Here is a 20,890-nt window from a genome sequence, read left to right as displayed (position 1 = left end):
CACCTGACAGAGCAGACCGGGCCTCAGTTTAAGGTTTCATTCGAAAGACGGCACCTCCGACAGTGCCGCACTCCCTCAGCACAGTGCCAACTCTCCAGGGACTTGAGCCCTGTACTGAAAGAGTACACAAGGTGATACACTACCAGCATAACTAGAGGGCTTCACTAGAGGGCTACTGAAGACTGAGGTTTTGTTTTTGGTGGGGCTCAACCCCCCCAACGGTTGAGCTCTGGTGAATCAGATAATTTATCTTCAGATTTATTGTGAAGAATGACGATTGGCTTGAGCAAAGGTGGGCTTAAATCACAACAAGCAAACATCATTTTGCTCCAGAGCTTCCGACTTTTGCTCCAACAAAATGACGTGTGCTGAGTCCCTGTGAGATTGTAAGGCTGAAATCAGGTAAACTGCTGCAACGACCAAACACGGGCTTGCAGTCTGTCATTGGTCAGGGTGGAATAAAAGAGGCGGTGTCAGACATCAAGATTTATAGCCATTTCCAGCAGTAAAAGAGCTCGGTAGAAAGTGACATCTCGAATCTGTTTATCCACAGTGAAACTGTACGCCGCCTGTGCACAATCTGGTTACAGTCTGATGCTGGAGTAATCTATCAAACAATGGGCACAAGAGGATTGACTTATGTGCTGCTAGCCTGCATTGCGAACGTGAGTTAAAACAAGTGCGCATCAAAAAGATACGTTTCAAGTTTCTATCAATATAATTACTTTGCCAACTGTCCAATTGGTACAGTTTCTGACTATACTTTCGTAATATGTGGTCTAATTCAATTAACTCCGCTATTAATATATTAAAAAAATTTTAAGCAGACCTTTAAACACTTTAAATATAAATGCATTAACGTTAATGTACTTGGATGTCTGATAACTTGACTATCACAAAAGAGCCTGTTCGGCAGTGAGGAGGCAGATGCTGCACACTAGAACACTGGCTCTTTCAAAAGCTGTCAGCGACTCCCAACCTTGCGCTCTGAATCAATAGAGAGATTCAAAAAGGAAATATGAAATAGAAATGTGATATTTATGCCCTATACTGAAACCGGTGACAAGATGTCACAGTTCTACACAGTAGCTGATCTGTCTGAGTGGCGAAAAATTGCAGGAATATAATTGATTATAAGAAAAAAAAACGATATGCCATTGATCTGCTTTGCCCTGGTCTTTGCTTCACATTTACTGTACTTGTTGCTAGTTTAAACGTTCCCTGGTGTGTAACTGGGAAATGTAAGTGACACAAAATGAACCCAGTGCCTTTACTCTATTCAAACTTTATTTTTTCAGATGTCCTCGGCAAGCACTGGTAAGTCAATTCTTCCTTCAGAGAATAAACGTAGTTATCGCTGCTTGAATGAGATGAGTTTCTACAAATTCCTTGCGTGGACCCACTCTGCCGCAAATCAAAAATGTCACTTTGCCTGTGGTACATTTTGAAGAAAAAAAGCTTAAAAACTGAATTATATGGTCATCAAAAATATTACACCCAATATATGCACATATATTATATTATGTATACACATACACACACGTTATATAATATATGCACATACTATATTATATATGTATATATACACATACGCACATATACTATTATATAATATATATGTACACATAAGCGCGCACAGACACCCATTAACCTATCCCCTTTCCTTTTTTTAAGATTTCACCATGACGATTTACACCGCGACATCCAGGAGTATTTCAGTTCGCTGGAGCAGATATGTGGGAGCACATTCCTACAAGCTTTCTGCAACCTCCAATTCAGCTATGGGACAGCCAGTGTTTGTTAACTTCAACAACCGATTTATTCTCGGCTCAGTTACCTCCTTGTTACCTGCAACTCTGTATAATGTGAAAGTCGAGGTTCTTGACTGGAACGGTAACATACTGGCTGAAGCTACATCACAACAGCTAACAAGTGAGTTCTGCAAATCTACATTTCACAGCTCCTTATGCATTATGGGGCCATAATTTTCTGTCAAAATAATGGCACTCTCCGTTATTTATGAGCCAGTGCTATAGCAACTTCAGGGGTAGGCAGATGCGAGGTTAAGCGCGAAAATCCCAAAGTTGCTGTCCGAGATTTACTGCTCGCTGTTAGCTTTGGGAAAACGGCATCTCACTGTCTGGCTCACCATTAAATGTGTAAAGTTTCTGTACTTGCGCAATAGATAGGAACTAAACTGGCCACAGAAAGTTAAGTTTTGTCCATTTCAGTCTAAGTATCCTTTTAGCAATGTTAAGTGTTAATTATTGCCAGTCAACCTCTCTGGCACTGAAAATTAACGATTAGAAGTATGGAGTCTCATTCCATCAGATTTTAATTGTTGCTGGAGATTTTAAAAATGTAAAAAAAATATTTTTCTCTTTTTTCTCTCTCAATACAAATTTTCTTTCCCTCTCTTTATTTCTCTTTCTGTACCTGATTTGGCATTGCATTCACCCATTCTAATTTACACTTCCTTCTCAGTGATTGTGCTGTTAATTTCACAATCCTTCAATCTGATTGATGAAGGAGATATTTATCCTGTTTACTTAGATCCCAGATGCCTAGTTTCCCTCACTGCGACATTATCAGCTTGCACATTCAACAACTTGCCACACAAAATATTTAAAAACCTAAACATGCAAGGGCAAGTCTAGAATGGTAGATGCCATTCAATTCACTCTTACACCAAATTATGATACAATATGTTTTCAGTGCCACCTATTTGATCATGAGTAATGGGTAATCTTAAACGCTCCTTTTAATTTTTATAATGAAATCAATTCAGTATCGATTCTAGGAATTACAGGTTGAGATGTTAATGAACATACCATTAATGTGTTGGTGTGATGTTCTTCTGTTCACTTATTTAATGGAGGTACTAGCCTAATTATATTAAGCAAGTAATTAGCTTTGTTAGAATAGCAGAAAGGTGAATGTAATTCATAGATGTTAAAATTCTGCCTGTTTATATAGCATACAGTAATTTCTAGGCCATGGCATCTTATTCATTATCCAAGCCCTGGAATAACACTATGAGATACTAATGATTGAACCCTTAATTCATTCTGTTGATTTCCTCTCTCTCTGATTTTAGTGGAGGTATTAAATTATTTATTTTTAAAAGGCTAATGCCTCCACTAAAATAGGATAGAGTTGCATTTCAGACCAACATATTAAACATGCATACATGACTATTCCGCAGCATAATGCCATGGCCCTAATGGTTGTACCTCTTTAAAACACACCTTTTTCAACCTCCTAATATTTTCTTTGCTTCTGCGTTCGTTTTTGTCCGATTACGCTGCCCTGAAGTGCCTTGGGATTTTTCTACGTTAAAAGCACTATATGAATGCTACTTGTTGTCGTTGTTTATGGATTGATAATAAAAGACAGTAATACAATTGCCACAGAAGGCTAAAACTCAGATTAGCATAAAGGTTCCCTACATATAATATAGTTATACCGCAAGTGCCATTTAAAAACAATAAAAGCTAAGTAGTCAGATGAAAGCAGTAGTCAGATTAAATGCATGTGTCTGCTCACCAACTTGCCACTGTGCTGGTAAAAATTTTATTGTTAGGAAAGAACACTGCACGATCCAATCTTTAAAAACATAAAGGGATCTAGCTGACTATTTGGAATTTTTAAACTTGAAGTTGAAAGATTACTATGCTTTCTTCACACCAGGTGCAATTAAGGTAGTACTCGTCTTTGAGTCAGAAAGTCATGGGATCAAGCCCCACTCCAGATACTTGAGCACATAATTCAGGCTGACACCAGTGCAGTACTGAAGGTGTGCTGCACTGTTGGAGGTGCTGTCCTTTGGATGAGATGTTAAAGCAAGGCCCTGCCTTCCCTCTCAGGTGGACGTGTAAGATCCCAATGGCACTGTTCGAAGAAGAGCAGGGAAGTCCTCTTGGTGTTCTGTCAACATTTAACAATTAGTTGAAGTGTCATTATCAGTAGTACATAGAGGGCATTTTCCCCCCATCCCACCATGTATTTGTGGTTTGCTAATTGTGTCCCAGAATTATAGAATTATGCAGCACAGTAGGAGGATATTGTGCTTTTGTCAGCACTTTGAAAGAGCTATCCAATTAGTCCAATGACCCTGCTCTTTCCCCATAGTACTGCAAATTTTTCCTTTTCAAGTAAAAATCCAATTCCAGTTCTAAAGTTACTATTGAATCTGCTTCCACCACCTTTTCAGGTAGTGCTTTCCAGATTGCCACAACTCGCTGTGTAAAATAAAAAATCTAATCTCCGCCCTGGTTCTTTTGCCAATTATCTTAAATCTATATCCTCTGGTTACTAACTCCCCTGTCAGTGGAAACAGTTTCCTCTTATTTACTATATCAAAACCCTTAATAATTTTGAACACCTCCATTAAACCTCCCTTTAGCCTTCTCTATTCTAAGGAGAACATTCCCAGCTTCTCTAGTCTGAAGCTCCTTATCCCATGCTCCCATGTTTAATTGGACAATCAGAATTTTCAGCATTTAAAGGCCTGAAGTAGATCCCCTCTAACATATATCATAAAATTAGATGTGCACTGCTCAAGATTTTCAAAAATGATCAAAAAATTATTGACAGTGAGTAGCCAAACTTTCAATGTGTAGTCTCAGTGGGTGAGATTCCCTACAGGGAGCTCAAAGTCAGAAAATTACCCATTATGTACACTCTCTAATATTAGGTTTTGTTTCAGCATTAAATTGGGTGAACTGTAAACGCGCATCCAATGTCCTTAGACCTGCTGTAGTTCAGTTGTTACTGACTGTGATGTAATCACTGGGAGAACACAACACAGTCGATATTAAAATGATGCAAACAAATTATTGCAAACAATGTCTTAATTAAATTGAGGCAAGCTTGTTATTGAAAATGAAATGATATTTATCATTTATACTGCTAAATATTTTGGAGACAGCATTCTGTATTAACTGTGATTTTGTTTTATAGCTCCTGATATCCCTTTGAACATAAATGCTTATTCAAAGACTAGCAGTAGCATTACTGTGAATTGGTCAGCAGTTCCCAAAGCCACTAGCTATGTCTTGAAAGCAAAAGCTGGCAATTCGATCATTGAAACCATTGTCAACTATTCATCGGGGACCCTGACAGGGTTACAGCCGTATACTTTATACACCATCTCTGTACAATCTGCTAATGTTGGAGGAAACAGTCAACCATCGGTACCTGTGGAAACAAGAACAGGTATGTTCATAGAATCTTCAGTAGGGTGGAATGAGGAAAAGAGTATCTCTTGTTTTGAAAACCAGTGTTGACTCGAGGGTTTCTGGTCAAAATAAAATGTCCAAGCAGCTCCCATACACAGTGTAAATGGTAGTTGACCCTGGAAGGTAAGGTCTGGTTCATAACAATATGAAGACTTGACACTTAACTTGGCAGTTAAATTCCAAACCCCTTCAATGGAAGCTGATTTTTTCATGTAGCTTCTACTGTAAATAAAAAGAACAAATTTAGTTTGAATTTGAAACCCCAAGGGCAATTTCAATAATAAAGATTCATAGTAATCTGCCTCATTATTATATATATAAAAAAACTTTAATTGTACATACTCAGTGACTCATAAATTCAATACATCCTAATTTTAACAAATATATTTATTTGTAAACATACATACTGTGACTATTTTTTAATAACGTTACAACTTCAGGAATATAGACTGTGGAAAAGGAGTGAGACTTAGAAGAAAATGATGGAAATGAAAAGACATCAAAGCATCTTAAAATTCATTTATTCTTTTACTGAAGTTTCTTTTTTAAGTTACTGATTAATAAGTGAGGATCAGTTGCATCAAATTCCAAGTTTTGTTATATAATGATAGATGATTAGTATTGTTTATTAATTTAACTTCTAAGATCACTGTTGTGTGTTTACAGTTTTAGCTGCCCCTGACATCCATTCAACTTCACCAAATTTTAGTACCATAATGGTCAGTTTGGAGCCTGTATCCCAAGCAGTGAAATACAGCTTCATTATCATCAGGTCAGATGCTGTAGGCAACAAGACTAAAAATACCATAACCTCCACCAATGTAACGTTCACTGACCTGGACCCAGGCATTTGGTACACTATAAAAGCACATGCTTTGGATGCCAATGGTATACCTGGAGATGACACGATAAAAGAACAAATAACAAGTAAGAAACAAACAATTATATTTAAAAATGCTTATCAGGATTTTCTAATCAGTAACTGCTTGTCTAGACACTAATGGTAAGATTTATGTTTATTTTAATTCTGGGCAATTTTTACAATGACAGAATTTTTAAAAATGTAGATTGTTTTTGGAAGTGAAAATTCAATAAATTCTTACAGTTTAATGCAATAAATCATTCTTTCAAGGAAAATGCCACAAAATTATACTGGGTATCAACATCTTTTGTTAGTTATCATGCTAAATAGGTATTGAAGCCACTAGTAAATTTGATGTGTGCTATTTTAACATGATTCAAAAAATGTAAATGATTTTACAGATACGAAACAATCTGGAAAGAGAAGCTAAAAAGACAATAACCTGTTTCACTGAAATTATTAACAGGTTTTCAGAAATTGCAGAGTAATTTGAACAAATTATTTATTTTAGGACCACTTGCTCCACTATCTGTGCGAGCAGTTCTTACCGGTAAATCATTGATCGCAACTCTGGGGGTTGTTGTTACATGGAATGCCTCGGTAGGCTCAACAAATTACATTGCTGTACCCCTTGAAAAATCTCGCACTGTATTCCAGAACTGCACATCACAATCCACATCCTGCATCATCTCTCCAATCCAGTGTGGCGTACAGTACAATGTCACTGTAGTCGCCTTTAATGAAGCAGGTGCATCTGACCCTGCAAAGGCTGCAGAGTTTACGAGTGGTAAGTACCAGAGTTAAGTAAAAGCAAGCTGCTAACCATTTACAACTCAAATTTGATTCCACTGACATTCAATCTTTTTCTTTCATATTTTGAGCTAAAGTGTGTTTTTACTTGTAACTTCTAAGCATTGGCTATTCATAAAACAACCTAATTTATGCTATTCGAAATTATAGTCATATGGAAGTAAACATTTAAAAAAACAAATAATATAGCAAAGATTTTAACCTGTTTTCTTTCCATTACGCCCTGTTACTCCCTTCTCAATTGGCCTCCTGTATCAGTGGGGCTGAAGTATCACTGCCATGGACATTTCCATACATAAAGAATAGGAAGGTGCTGAACTGTCAAATCTCTGGGGAAGAAAAACTCACTGAAGCCATCATGAAATTAGATATCCTGAACTCCACTTTAAAGAAGTCACTTCTTGACCATTTACCATTCTCAAAGAGATAGTAACATTGCAATTGAGATGATGGCCAAAGAGTCACCTCTTCAAAAGTGGAGCCTTGACCCTTGGATGCAGATGTGTCACATTAGAATGATTCAAGGGCCTTGGAGCAGATAGGGTGCTCTCAATCCTTTTGCACTTTCAGAATTAAGATTACCTTTGTCCTTGTTACATTCACCTCCAGCTGAGCCTGTTGCTATGCCACCTCATTTAAAAAAAAATCATTTTAAAGCGAGCTTGTTGAACTCTTCTGCTCCCCAAATCTCCATAGTTGACATCAGTGGTACTATTGGATTGAGTCACTAGCAAGCATCCTACACTGGAGGAGTAAATGCCCATCTCCATCAACTTTAGCAAAAAAAAGTAAACAAAATATAAAGTAGCAACTGCTGCCTTTTACATATGTTTACCTTATTTTTTAACTAAATTAGTGAAGAGAAGAAATTCACCCTCCGTGTATACAAAGAAAGAGGGTGACCAGTTAACCTTTCTTTCCACGGATAAGCTCACGGAGATTGGGCAAGTGTGGTCGCTGTTGGAAAACAAAGTGAAGATGATAGTTGAGGTTGGTGCTCTTGCAATATTAAAGTGCATTAAGCAACTCTGCCCAGATAAGAAGCTATCAGGGTCCTGTTGATGGCTTAGGACCCCGATTAGCATTTATGCATGAGGCGCCCGTTTGAGTCTGCGGCATTAAAAGTCGGAGATGATACGTATGCTTATCATTATAATAAATCACACGTGGCCCATTTGCTGGAGCTGATCACCTTGTGACCTTTAGGTTTAATGTAAACTCCAAAAGTGAAACCTGCAGGGGGAGCCTGCTTTATATAGGGAGGCAGCACGAGGTGCAGTAAAGTGTGCCTCCCGGGCTTTCCCCATTTGTTGGCTGCTACATGTAATTACATGGTACAATGCATGGTACAGAGCATGGCTGCAAATACATCACAACATTTCCCCCCAAGTCTTAGATGCGGTTTACAGGTCGAGCCTGACCGGGAGTCTGCGCTCTCTGGTTGAGCGTCTGAGTTGGACGCTGGGTGTGGGCGGCCTGACCGAAATGTCGCTACCTTGCGGTGCTGCGGTTCTGGTCGGACTGTTCGGTGCGATGGGTTCTGTCTCCTGGTGAACCGCCGGTTCTGTTGCTTGTGGTTGGAAGTCGATGTCACTTTAGTATCCAGTGGTTCTGGATCATCAGTGAATCTCAATTTGGTTTGATCGATGTGCTTCGTGCAGGTTTGACCATTAGTGAGTGTTAACATGAATACCCTACTCCCCGCTTTAGCTACAACAGTGCCTGCGAGCCACTTGGGGCCCGTAACAAAGTGCAGCACGAAAACAGGGTCATCGACTTTGATACAACGCGGTACAGAGTTGCGGTCATGATATGTACATTGCTTAAGACGCCGGTTTTCGACAATCTCACTTAAAACCGGGTGCACGAGGGACAACCTTGTTTTGAGGGTCCTCTTCATGAGGAATTCGGCGGGTGGAACCCCTGTGAGTGAGTGGGGCCTCGTCAGATATGCAAGCAGCACGCGAGACAGACAGGTCTGCAAGGGGCCTTCCGTCACTCGCTGCATGCCCTGCTTTATGATCTGTACTGCCCGTTCAGCTTGGCCATTGGAAGCAGGTTTGAACGGGGCCGACCTGACATGCTCTATGCCATTACAGCACATAAATTCGCGAAATTCGGAGTCGTAAAGCATGGTCCATTGCCACGAACAAGGACGTCGAGAAGGCCATGAGTGGCGATCATTGTCCGAAGGCTCTCTATTGTGGCGGTGAATGTGCTGGACGACATTATAACACATCCAATCCATTTCGAATAAGTATCATACAACTAGGAACATTTTTCCTAGAAAGGAACCCGTGTAGACTACGTGGATGTGGGACCAGGGTTTGGAGGGCCAGGACCACAGGCTCAGGGGGGCTTCCCTGGGTGCGTTGCTGAGTTGCGCGCACGTGTTGCACAGTGCTGGGCCACCACATGTGCGATCTTGCAATGGCTTTCATCATTACGATGCCGGGGTGTGTGCTATGGAGATCTTTGACAAATAAATCTCTGCCCTTCTTGGGCAGGACTATGCGATTCCCCCACAAAATGCAGTCGGCCTGGACGGATAACTCGTTCTTGCGCCGGTGAAACGGCTTAAATCGCCATGCATCTCTCCATACATGGTTGCCCAGTTTCCACTTAATAACAGTTTTTCACCTGGGACAGCAGTGGGTCTTGGCTGGTACCAAATTCTTATCTGGCGCGCCGTGACAGGTGGCCCTTCGCCCTCAAAGGCTTCCATGGCCATGATCAGTTCCGCGAGCTGCTCCACTTCACTCTCAGTGGTGGCGAGCGGGAGTCGGCTGAGTGCATCTGCGCAGTTATCGGTGCCTGGTCTGTGGCGGATCATGTAGTCGGAAGCGGACAGCGTTAATTTCCACCTCTGAATGCGAGCTGAGGCGTTGGTATTAATGCCTTTGCTCTCAGAGAATAATGACGTGAGCGGCTTGTGGTCGGTTTCTAGTTCGAACCGCTGGCCAAATAGGTACTGGTGCATCTTTTTTACCGCATACACACAAGCTAGGGCCTCCTTTTCGACCATGCTGTATCCCCTTTCAGCCTTGGAAAGGCTGCAGGACGCATACGCTACAGGTTGGAGCTTACCCGACACGTTCATTTGCTGAAGCACACACCCGATCCCGTAGGATGACGCATTGCACGCTAAAACGAGATGCCTACAGGGATCATACAGCGCCAGTAGTTTGTTTGAGCACAATAAGTTTCTGGCCTTCTCGAAGGCAGTTTCTTGATTTTTACCCCAGACCCAGTCATCACCCTTACGGAGCAGTACATGTAATGGTTCAAGCAAAATGTTCAGCCCAGGCAGAAAGTTACCCAAGTAGTTCAGTAATCCTAGGAATGAGCGCAGCTCTGTCGTGTTGCGTGGTCTCAGGGCCTTCTGGATCGCCTCCGTCTTGGAGTCTGAGGGTCTGATACCATCTGCTGTGACTTTCCTTCCCAGGAATTCCACCTCTGGTACTAAGAAGATGCTTTTGGTTCATTTCAATCTTAGACCTACTCGATTTAGTCGGCGTAGCACCTCTCCCAGATTATGGAGGTGTTCATCGGTGTCGTGTCTGGTGATCAAGATGAGGTTTTGGAAGACGACCATTCCCGGGACAGATTTCAACAGGCTCTCCATGTTTCGTTGGAAGATCGCAGCCGCTGAACGGATCCCGAAGAGGCACTGGTTGTATACGAACAGCCCCTTGTGTGTGTTTATGCACGTAAGCTTCTTGGACGATTCTGCCAGCTCCTGGGTCATGTACGCCGAGGTGAGGTCCAATTTCGAAAACAGCTTTCCGCCCGACAGGGTCGCCAACAAATCCTCCGCCTTGGGTAGCGGGTACTGGTCTGTAACAATATTCGGTTTATGGTTATTTTATAATCTCCACAGATTCTAATTGTCCCATCACTTTTAAGAACGGGGGCAATGGGACTGGCCCAGTCATTAAATCCCATTGGCGATATGATGCCTTCTTGCTGAAGCCGATCTAGCTCAACTTCTACTTTCTCCCGCATCATGTAAGGGACCGCTCTGGCCTTGTGGTGAACGGGTCTCGCATCTGGGCTGAGGTGAATTGTCACCTTGGCCCCTGTGAAGCTGCCAATGCTGGGCTGGAACAGTGACGAAAACTTGTCTAAGACCTGCACACACGTGGCTTTTTCCACCGACGACAGTGCTTTTATATCGCCCCATTTCCAGTTAAAATTCCGTAGCTAGCTTCTGCCAAGCAGCATGGGCCTGTTACCGGGAACAATCCATAGTGGCAATTTATGCACAGAATCATCATACAGCATCTGAACCATTGCACTTCCAAGGATCGGGATAATCTCTCTGGTGTAGGTGCGCAGCTTCGCATTGATCGGGCTCAGCTTGGGCCGGTGTGCCTTGTTTGCCCATAAATTCTCGAAGGCCTTCTGGCTCATGATCGATTGGCTTGCACCCGTGTCCAGTTCCATCGGTACTGGTATGCTATTCAGTTTAACATTCATCATAATCGGGGGACTCTTGTTGGTAAAGGTGTGCACTTCATGCATGTGCACCCCATGTACCTCCTCCTCCTCGGTCATCTCTGCGCGATCCTCAGGATCTACGCCTGATCTCCCATCCTCCAATACGTATCGAGTTGTAGCACGTTTACACATTCGTTGGAGGTGCCCCATCATTGAGCAATTCTTGCAGACATATTGTTTGAACCTGCACTGGTTTGCACGTTGAGCCCCTCCACAGTGCCAACAGCTTGCTGATGGACTTGCATTCACAGGTACTGATCTCTTCGCAATAGTCCATTGCTGTGGTGAGTGAGTCATCTCAGGTCGAGCAGAGGTCGCATTAGCCCAGCTGGGGGCACTTCTCCTGTCTGCCGCCGAATTTAGCTTATTCACGGTGTTTGGCCCCGGGTGATTCCGAAGTTGTGAGTAGAGTAGCTTTGTTTCTTCCTCTCTGGCCATGTATGCCTGAGCTGTCAGGGTGGTTTTGGCTAAGACCAAGTCTTCCTCTGCTAGCAATTTGCGGAAATCCCTTCATGCCCGATTCCCAAAACAAAGAAGTCTCTTAGCATTTCTTCAAGAACTGTCCCAAATTTGCACGGCCCAGCAAGACGCCCTAGCTCAGAGATGAATGCTGTCACGTCTTGGCCTACACCGCGCCGGTGGATGTAGAAACGGTACCTCACCATGAGCGTACTGAGTTTCAGCTTTAGGTGCTTTCGAACTAGCTCGCACAGTTCTTCGTAACTTTTCTCAACGGGTTTCGTCGAGGCCAGTAGGTCCTTGATCAATGCGTATGTCCGTGATCCACAGACCATGAGGAGGACGGCTCTGCGTTTGCTGGCATTCGCGGCTCCCTCTAAGTCTTCCGTGACAAAGCATTGATCCAGCCAGTCAATGAAGAAGTCCCAGTCTTCCCCGATGCAATATCGCTTGATGTAGTCAACGGTGGCCATAGCTGCGTGTTAGTATCCCATCTTCGTCAGTTGATACATATGCTTAACAATATAATAAATCACACGTGGCCCATTTGCTGGAGCTTATCACCTTGTGACCTTTAGGTTTAATGTAAACTCCAAAAGTGAAACCTGCAGGGGGAGGTAGCATGAGGTGCAGTAATGTGTGCCTCCGGGCTTTCCCCATCTGTTGGCTGCTACATGTAATTACATGGTACAATGCATGGTACAGAGCATGGCCGCAAATACATCACAGGAGATCGACAGAAATGAAGTGGGAGATGGTGCCGCTCCATTTGAATTGCTCGCCCATGCTGTTCCCGCCCAGTGGGTAGAGTAAAAATGCCCTTTTGTACAGGAGGTGGGTGGGGTGGCTTGACCCATCCACCTCCACGGAGGTGTGTGGGGGACCTGACCCATCCACCTCCATGGCACGAACCTGGTATTGCAGTACTTCCAGGAACGGTGCAGTGGCTCTAGGCCTTTTGGCTAAGAGCATTGGCGCAGAGTGATCCTTGGCGTGTGCAAGGTGACCTCTGGCGTTTGTGATTTGACAAAGAATTGGAACGATTGGCTACGAATTTCAAAAAAAAAAAAAAAAATGCCCTTTTGTTACTTGGATGGAGCGTATTATCCATAGGAAATATAAGTCATTGGGTTATGAAATCAGTATGTATTGCTTGTCTATTGAAACAATTTGTGTATTTTTAAAATGACTTATTAATTTTGCTTTTTTTTGTAGTACCTTGTAGTCCACATGATATTACAATTTGGGAGATCTACTCTGGTAATCTGACAGTGTCCTGGTCCCCATCCTCCCTGACTGATTACTACACTACTTTTGTGAAAAGAGATGATGGCCTCGAGGTTATGTGCAACACTTCATTAACAAACTGTTATTTCCGGTCAGAATGCGGATTCATTTACTTTATCAGTGTTTTTTCATACAACAAAGCTGGGCAGAGTCCTCCAGGCAACGTTTTAAATTATACAACAGGCAAGTATTACATGGGCAGTTCATTTTAACTGGAGAATGTTATCAAATTCTCCAAGTCCTACCATTCCAACATATTCTACAGCTCCCCAATAGGTGAAACAATTTGACCATTAATATTAGCAGCATATCATAACACAATTAATTATAATCCCATTGCTTTACATATATTTGCGTACTTTTTCTGCTTCGCTGGCCCGTTTTTGATGGGCTGAGCTGCAATACTTAAGCAGGCTCAGAAGGGTTTCTGCGACCATCATATTCAAACCACGCAGATGTGAAATCGCAATGTAATCCTGTCAATGAAGAAAGGCACTTCCATACTGTACTGTACTTAATGGGGAATATTCATTGAAACCCAAGGTCTGATTTTAACATGACCTGCCTGGTGGTAATGGGACAGTAATGGAGTTGAAATCGCTGGGCACCTCTTACCGCCCTGTTACTGCTCCTCCGCCCGATTTACTGCAGCCTTCTGCTGGGTGACCCAAGCGCTCACCTGAATATCAGGGTCCCAAGAAGTACATAGGCCCCAAAGCAATTTGGAGGGACAACTGCATGGAGCTGTGCACACTCCGTCCAGTTCAACCAAGCAGTTAGGAGAAATGGCCCCAAAAACCATAAGCAATGAATGATTTGTGTTGGGCCAGGAAGAGCAGGAGTGTTCCTCCGGCCTCTGTAAGAATACTGTGGCCCACTGCCACCGGCGCTCCCCCCGGACCGACCTGCCTGCTGGCTGGGTCAGCTGTAGTGATATTGCGCTGGCTCGCAGCTGGTGAGCTGAAATAAACACCATTCAGGGTCTGCAGCTAGCCGGTGACATGGTAATAAGGCTCGGCCCTCGAAATGGACTGGGCAACTCACCAGTAAGAATGGGTGGTCATTCCACCAGCTGCCTGCAGTTACTATCTATGTCTTCAATATCTATAGATGCCCAATTATTATTACTGTATTTAGCTTAGATCTTCATTAAAATACCCTAATAAAATATTACTTTATCAATATAAGATATTGTCTTAAGTAGACAAAGGAATAGAAGGGTATGTTGATAAGGTGAGAGGAGGTTCGTGTGGACCATAAACAGTGGCATAGACCTGTTAGGCCGAATGTTCTATTTCTGTGCTGTAAATACCCTGTAATACTGCAGGCACACTATCAATTAACACTCTCCCTGTGAACATGACTTTAGTTTTGTTGCTTGTGTTAAAAGGTTTATTCTTTGTGCCCTAGCACCATGTTGTCCAACACATGTTAAAGCCTTGCTTGTCTCAAGTGATACCATTGAGGTGAAATGGAATCCCGTTCGTGGAGCTGAAATGTATGAAACCAAAGCACAAGATGGGAGCTCAGCGGTGTTCTGTAATGACACTTCCACACTGTGCACATTGTCTGGATTGAAATGCAACACCGCCTACAATGTTACTATATTTTCTTACAGTGATATCAGGGGGTTCAACTACTCATGTCAGAAAAAGTCAATCACAACAGGTAAAACTACAAATGGGGTGTGTGCTCGTCACCCTGTCCAACATTTAGCTGGGCTCTAATAAACAAATTAATTGAAAGAACAAACGCTGTAATAAGTAAAATATAATTCCTACCATGTTATTTCACACAGTGCAATATAATATGGTTAATATAAAATCAAGAGACGAATTAGAATAAAGGTAGCGATTATGGTTTTTGCCTATATATACTTATATTAAAAACTATTAATTTATGACATTAGTTTAATTAGTATTCATTGAAGCAAAGTAAATTTCAATGTGAAATTTAATTGAACAATTTAGATTTTGAAATTGCAATTTCTTAACAGGACCATGCAGCCCCAGCACTCTGAATATTACAAAAGTGAATCCATCGACCATTAATGTATCATGGCAACCAAATAACCATGGTGCCATGTACAAGGTGTTTGCTTTCGGAAAGGCTGGGGTCAGATCCTGCAATAGCTCAGGCTATTCTTGTGAAATCGCTAACCTCCCCTGCGGAGCTACCTTCTCCGTCAGTGCAGTGGCCACAACTCCAGAAGGGAAGAGTTTACCCAGCTACAGCTTACCATTAGAAACAGGTAAACACATATCCATTTGCTTAGAAGATTTATTTCATGCGAAACATCTTCAACTGAAATAGTCTCAGACACTTTGCAAGATCATTGCTGAATATGCCATCCACTCCATGAAGGCTCAGTTGGTTTACACAGTTACTGAACCACACAGACCAGGAGACTCTCAGGTTCATAATCCTGGTCTGTACTGAGTTAACTGATCTCAGGAGTGTTATAGTTGGTCTCAGTATTCCAGAGTTGGGATGGAGAAAAATCAGTCAAGGTTGTTATCAGGTGTCAGCCTTAGCTCAGTGGTAGCATTGTTGACTCTGAGTAAAAAATTTGTGGGTTCAAGCCCCACTCTAGGATTTGTGCATATATTCTCATCTGACACTCCATTGAGTACTGAGGCAATTCTGTACTGTTGGAGGTATTGGGAGGAAAATTGCAGTCGGAGGCTTCCTTCGTACGAATGCGTCCGATCTGAAAAAAATCTACGGAAGTACCTGGTGGTCCCGGAGGAATCCAGTCAGAGGCTAGATTCACTGCGCAGCACATGGAAAGAAGCCTTTCAGGTACGTACGTATGTACAAGCTGGAGTCACGTGGGTCTGGACCACCAATCACTATGCAGTATTCTCATTGATAAAAATGGGAGCTCTGTTTGTACGGACTCCCATCACTATCAATGAGAAAATTCCCCTAATACACGGCATAATAAATAAATAAAGCACCCCACATATTTATAATTAAATGTTTTAGAAAAAAAGCATTTTTGGGGGAATTATTTTTAATGTGTTAATAATGTTAAAAATAAATTTACCTTAATGGATAGGGTTTTTAATATAAAAATGAGGGTTTAAATTTAATTTTTAGATCTTTTAAAACTCTTACACTAGTAAAAGTAAGCTATGCATCTGCTTTTACCAGGCGTAAAAGTTTGAAGCACATTTGCTGGGCAGGAGTTGGGCAAATAGCCCAATCTCCCCACGCAGATGTCCTTCCTGCGGGGTTGAAGAAGGTCCGTCAAGAGACTGATCGAAAAAGACGGTTTTCACCGCATGCACATTGTGCCCCAAAAAACGGCTTTGGCGAGGCCTTGCCGGGACCATCCACACTTTGTATGGACCCAGCGAGGCCGGAATATTTGGCCCATTGTCTTTTGGAGCAAATGTTACACCTTCTCAAGTGGACCTAAACTAAGCCTCACTCTTACTTGAACATAAAAGATCCCAGGGCACTACTTGAAAAAGAGCAGGGAAATATGAAGTATAATGTGGATAAATGTGAGGTTATCCACTTTGGTGGTAAAAACAGAGAGACAGACTATTATCTGAATGGTGACAGATTAGGAAAATGGGAGGTGCAACGAGACCTGGGTGTCATGGTACATCAGTCATTGAAGGTTGGCATGCAAGTACAGCAGGCGGTTAAGAAAGCAAATGGCATGTTGGCCTTCATAGCGAGGGGATTTGAGTACAGGAGCAGGGAGGTGTTGCTACAGTTGTACAGGGCCTTGGTGAGGCCACACCTGGAGTATTGTGTACAGTTTTGGTCTCCTAACTTGAGGAAGGACATTCTTGCTATTGAGGGAGTGCAGCGAAGATTCACCAGACTGATTCCCGGGATGGTGGGACTGACCTATCAAGAAAGACTGGATCAACGGGGCTTGTATTCACTGGAGTTCAGAAGAATGAGAGGGGACCTCATAGAAACGTTTAAAATTCTGACGGGTTTAGACAGGTTAGATGCAGGAAGAATGTTCCCAATGTTGTGGAAGTCCAGAACCAGGGGTCACAGTCTAAGGATAAGGGGTAAGCCATTTAGGACCGAGATGAGGAGAAACTTCTTCACCCAGAGAGTGGTGAATCTGTGGAATTCTCTACCACAGAAAGTAGTTGAGGCCAATTCACTAAATATATTCAAAAGGGAGTTAGATGAAGTCCTTACTACTCGGAGGATCAAGGGGTATGGCGAGAAAGCAGGAAGGGGGTACTGAAGTTGCATGTTCAGCCATGAACTCATTGAATGGCGGTGCAGGCTAGAAGAGCTGAATGGCCTACTCCTGCACCTATTTTCTATGTTTCTATGTTTCTATGTTTCTCTCGGTGTCATGGCCTACATTTATCTCTCAAACCAACATCATGAAAGCCATTTAAATTGGTCATTGTGAGACCTTATTGTACAGAAATGGGTTGCTGTATTTCCCTACATTACAACAATTAAAAGTATTAATTGGTTGTGAAGTGCTTTGGGACATCCTAAGATCATTAAGAGTGCTGTGAACTCCGTTATTTCTAACAGACCCTACCTGAAGAGTAGTACAGGTATATGAATATCAGGTGAGGACAGGACTGTGTAATGCTCCCACACTCCAGTTAAATGACTGTTAAAGCTCACATGTGAATAATGCTTATTTGAGCGAGATATTAGCGGGTGATTGACATTGGTACCTGTGGAACAATACCTTAGCCAGGAGTCAACCCATGCAGAAGGGAAAGGATGGAGAGAGAAAGAAAATTGGTACTAATGAGAGGGGAAGAAATGCTTACAAATTAGTAAAAAAAATATATCCCAAGAGGGCCAGATAAACTGGGAACCACAGTATTTTTCAGAATTTCTCAAATTTTGAATGTGTTCACTTACTTTAATCTGAGCAGCACATGATTAATTGCATTTTCCAGAAATGATTTTCATGGGTTACTTTTTAGAAGGTATGTTACTAGTGCAATTTTATCACTAAAATGTTTCTTGATAATTTCATTATCATTATACAATCATTTTATAAGGCAAAAACAGTATTCTCAGTATTTCAATTTTAAATTTTGTTCTTTTCCTTATAATTTGACTTCATAACTTTGTAATTTTTTAAAAAGAATCACTGGTTGGGGATTACTTGGGAGTGAATATTATAAAGATAAAGATTCAGAAATGGAAAATTACATATTTGGCAGTAAACCAACTATTTTTCTTCCAAGCACCCTGCTGCCCTAATAGCTTCACAGTCACACAGATTACACAGTCAATGACCAACGTTAGCTGGACTGCGGCAATTGGAGCACAATCATATACTACAGTCCTGGAATCATCTAAAGGACAGGCTAACTGCCACACTGGAGAAACCCATTGCCTTCTTGGATGTATAACTTGCAGCACCAACTATACAGTGTCTTTAAGTGCTATTAGTGAAACTGGACAGATGTCAGTGTGCAACTACCGAGGGTATTCATCCAGTAAGTAAAGAACAGAGAGGTTCCATTTATACGTTATATTATTCTGTTATTTTTAATCATCGTTCTCAATATGGATATGAATCATTTATCAAACAGTGAATCTTACCATCATATCTGATCAGGTGGCTTCATTGAGATTGAACTTGAAGATGCTCCAATTGCAGTTATTTTTATTGCAGTTCTTACCATGATATCATGAGCTGAATTTTCCCCCCTTATGCCTGGCAACAACGGGACGGTAGCACCTCAAAAGGACAAATGATCCTTCTAGCCCCACAGAGCTAGCCTGAGCCGGTGACCACTGCAACCAGCCCCCCCCCCCGCCCCCCCCCTTAAGATTGGGCCACACCCCCATTCCCACCCCCAGGAACCTAGTTTCCTCCAGCCCGGTTGGGTCATTTAGGCAGCCTGATATAGTGGCAGCCCAGAGCCAAAGGGCTGCCTCGAGACTCTAGGTTTCAGGCCATGACCCATTGGCCCAATGCAAATAAGGCCCGGTCTTCAAAATTAACCAGTTCTCCTGGCATGATTATCAGCCGGCCGGCCAGCACACATCACCAACAAATTACCCGGATATCACTCTGAGGGGAATTCAATCACTATCATTTTATCTCAAGACCAACATTTTCTTTGGAAAATTGAACTGATCCTGCAGTTTTTAGTTATTCTTTACAAGGAAGCGCTGCTTACTCTTAAAGCAAAAATGTTAATCTTGTACAGTCTTGGGTGGAAAGAGGTTTTCAGTGGCAGTGCAAAATGGGCGATAGGGAAAGTTTTGATCTGTAGCTACTAATTCGCAGTTGCCAACTTACAATTTAACGATATATTCTACATCTTAAGTTATTTAACCAATTGATTAAAAATGTTGCATTTTACCAGGATTCTTAAAGCTTCAGAATTGTCAGTCCCTCCCCTGGTTATAACATTTGTCTGCATAACAACAGTAACTGCACTCTAAAAATATTCATTCTAGGAAGGACTTTGAGACGTTTCAATGTGAAAAGGCAGTGTATAACTACAAGTGTTATTTATTTTTATTTAATGGACAAGATTTAGACTGGGCAAATCAGGTCAGCATTGATCAATCTATTACAAGAGATTTGCACTGAATTATAAAACAAGATAATTAATTTTGGACATTTTTTGCAGATTTTGAAATTTGAGTCAATGTTTGTAAAGCAAACATATTAACTTTAGTGATTTATAATAATTAACTTTGAATAACTTATTTATAGATCCAAGTTTTACTGGATCTATGAGTTTATTTTCCCTGGTTCTACTTCAGTTTAGTAGATTTTTGGATCTTTTGCTTTAATGTGTTTATAAAATCAGCTAATTTAATGTCAAATGCAAGGAACTGTTAGATATAGTTAGTTGTTTATAAGTTCAATGTACTTAATGAACTTTTATTTATATCTTCAATTAGGTGGTTGCTGCCCATCTGCAGTTAAACTCTACAGGTTAGGGAGCAATGCATTAAGAGTTTACTGGCATGCTACTGCTGGCTCTATGAATTACATTGTAAATGTTACCAGCGACAATGCAAACTTCACCTGTTCTCCGACGTCCGGGGACACTTACTGTGACGTAAGTGAGATTTACTGCGGGGACATTTACACCGTCATCGTCTCTCCTGTTTCCATAGATGGATCAATAGTCACGTTTTGTCCGATGAAAATGTATTCAGGTAAAGTGATATTATGATTTGAAAGCAGAAGTCTATTGAAATCATGCTCAGTTACTTTATCCTATTCAGAATTCTCAGGAATCCTGTACAATGTCAGTATTATGAAGGTTAAGGCAAATGAAAGCTCGATTTAAAAACTTTTATGATATTATTTCCTCAGTCTCCTGTTCTATGAATTCAGGAGCAATGGGTAAGAACTATTTTTTTACATTTAGCTATTTACTGAATCTCATTTCCACCTATAAATTAACTAACATAACATTTTATTCAATAGTTTGTCAACATTTATGCAATTTTGTTTTCTTTATTTATTCAGTAATTTATCGAGGGAAGAGGAGCTTATTTTATAATGAAGCTTAGAAGGGGCAAGGTGAAAGTTCTTTTGTATATGCAGATAATTGTTTGGCATTTAACATGTTTTACTGATTCACATAGTATTGTAGTATTTTCTAATACATGTTTCTTTTACCAGGATTACAGATCAACAAAATCAAATAATCCCAACAGAATCAATGAGAAATAACATTCGTCACATTACACTTAAGTTAGACAACACTGTGAGAAAACTGCTTTATGATTATTCTGA

At 41.5% G+C, this 20,890-nt stretch overlaps 1 protein-coding gene across 1 annotated transcript; it reads left to right on the top strand.

Moving 5' to 3' along the window:
• Positions 1-617: 617 nt before the first annotated feature.
• LOC139268143 (fibronectin type III domain-containing protein 7-like) lies at positions 618-20,664 on the top strand. Its single transcript, XM_070886178.1, has 13 exons — positions 618-665; positions 1,299-1,317; positions 1,675-1,932; positions 4,963-5,217; positions 5,907-6,167; positions 6,614-6,889; positions 13,087-13,341; positions 14,569-14,826; positions 15,155-15,409; positions 18,363-18,617; positions 20,044-20,304; positions 20,465-20,494; positions 20,621-20,664. Exons 1-13 carry the CDS (start codon positions 618-620, stop codon positions 20,662-20,664), a joined length of 2,475 nt encoding a protein of 824 aa, XP_070742279.1.
• The last annotated feature ends 226 nt before the right edge of the window (positions 20,665-20,890 follow it).

This window comes from Pristiophorus japonicus, chromosome 8 (genome assembly GCF_044704955.1).
Source record: "Pristiophorus japonicus isolate sPriJap1 chromosome 8, sPriJap1.hap1, whole genome shotgun sequence".
In the NCBI taxonomy this organism is placed as follows: domain Eukaryota; kingdom Metazoa; phylum Chordata; class Chondrichthyes; family Pristiophoridae; genus Pristiophorus; species Pristiophorus japonicus.
The sequence above is the reverse complement of the archived record's forward strand: the minus strand, read 5'-3'. Positions and strand labels throughout refer to the sequence as shown.

Coding starts and splice junctions, on each gene's coding strand:
- LOC139268143 (XM_070886178.1), top strand. CDS start 618: ATGGGCACAAGAGGATTGACTTATGTGCTGCTAGCCTGCATTGCGAAC. Junction 1,933..4,962: donor TACATCACAACAGCTAACAA/GTGAGTTCTGCA, acceptor TTTGTTTTATAG/CTCCTGATATCCCTTTGAAC. Junction 6,890..13,086: donor GGCTGCAGAGTTTACGAGTG/GTAAGTACCAGA, acceptor TTTTTTTTGTAG/TACCTTGTAGTCCACATGAT.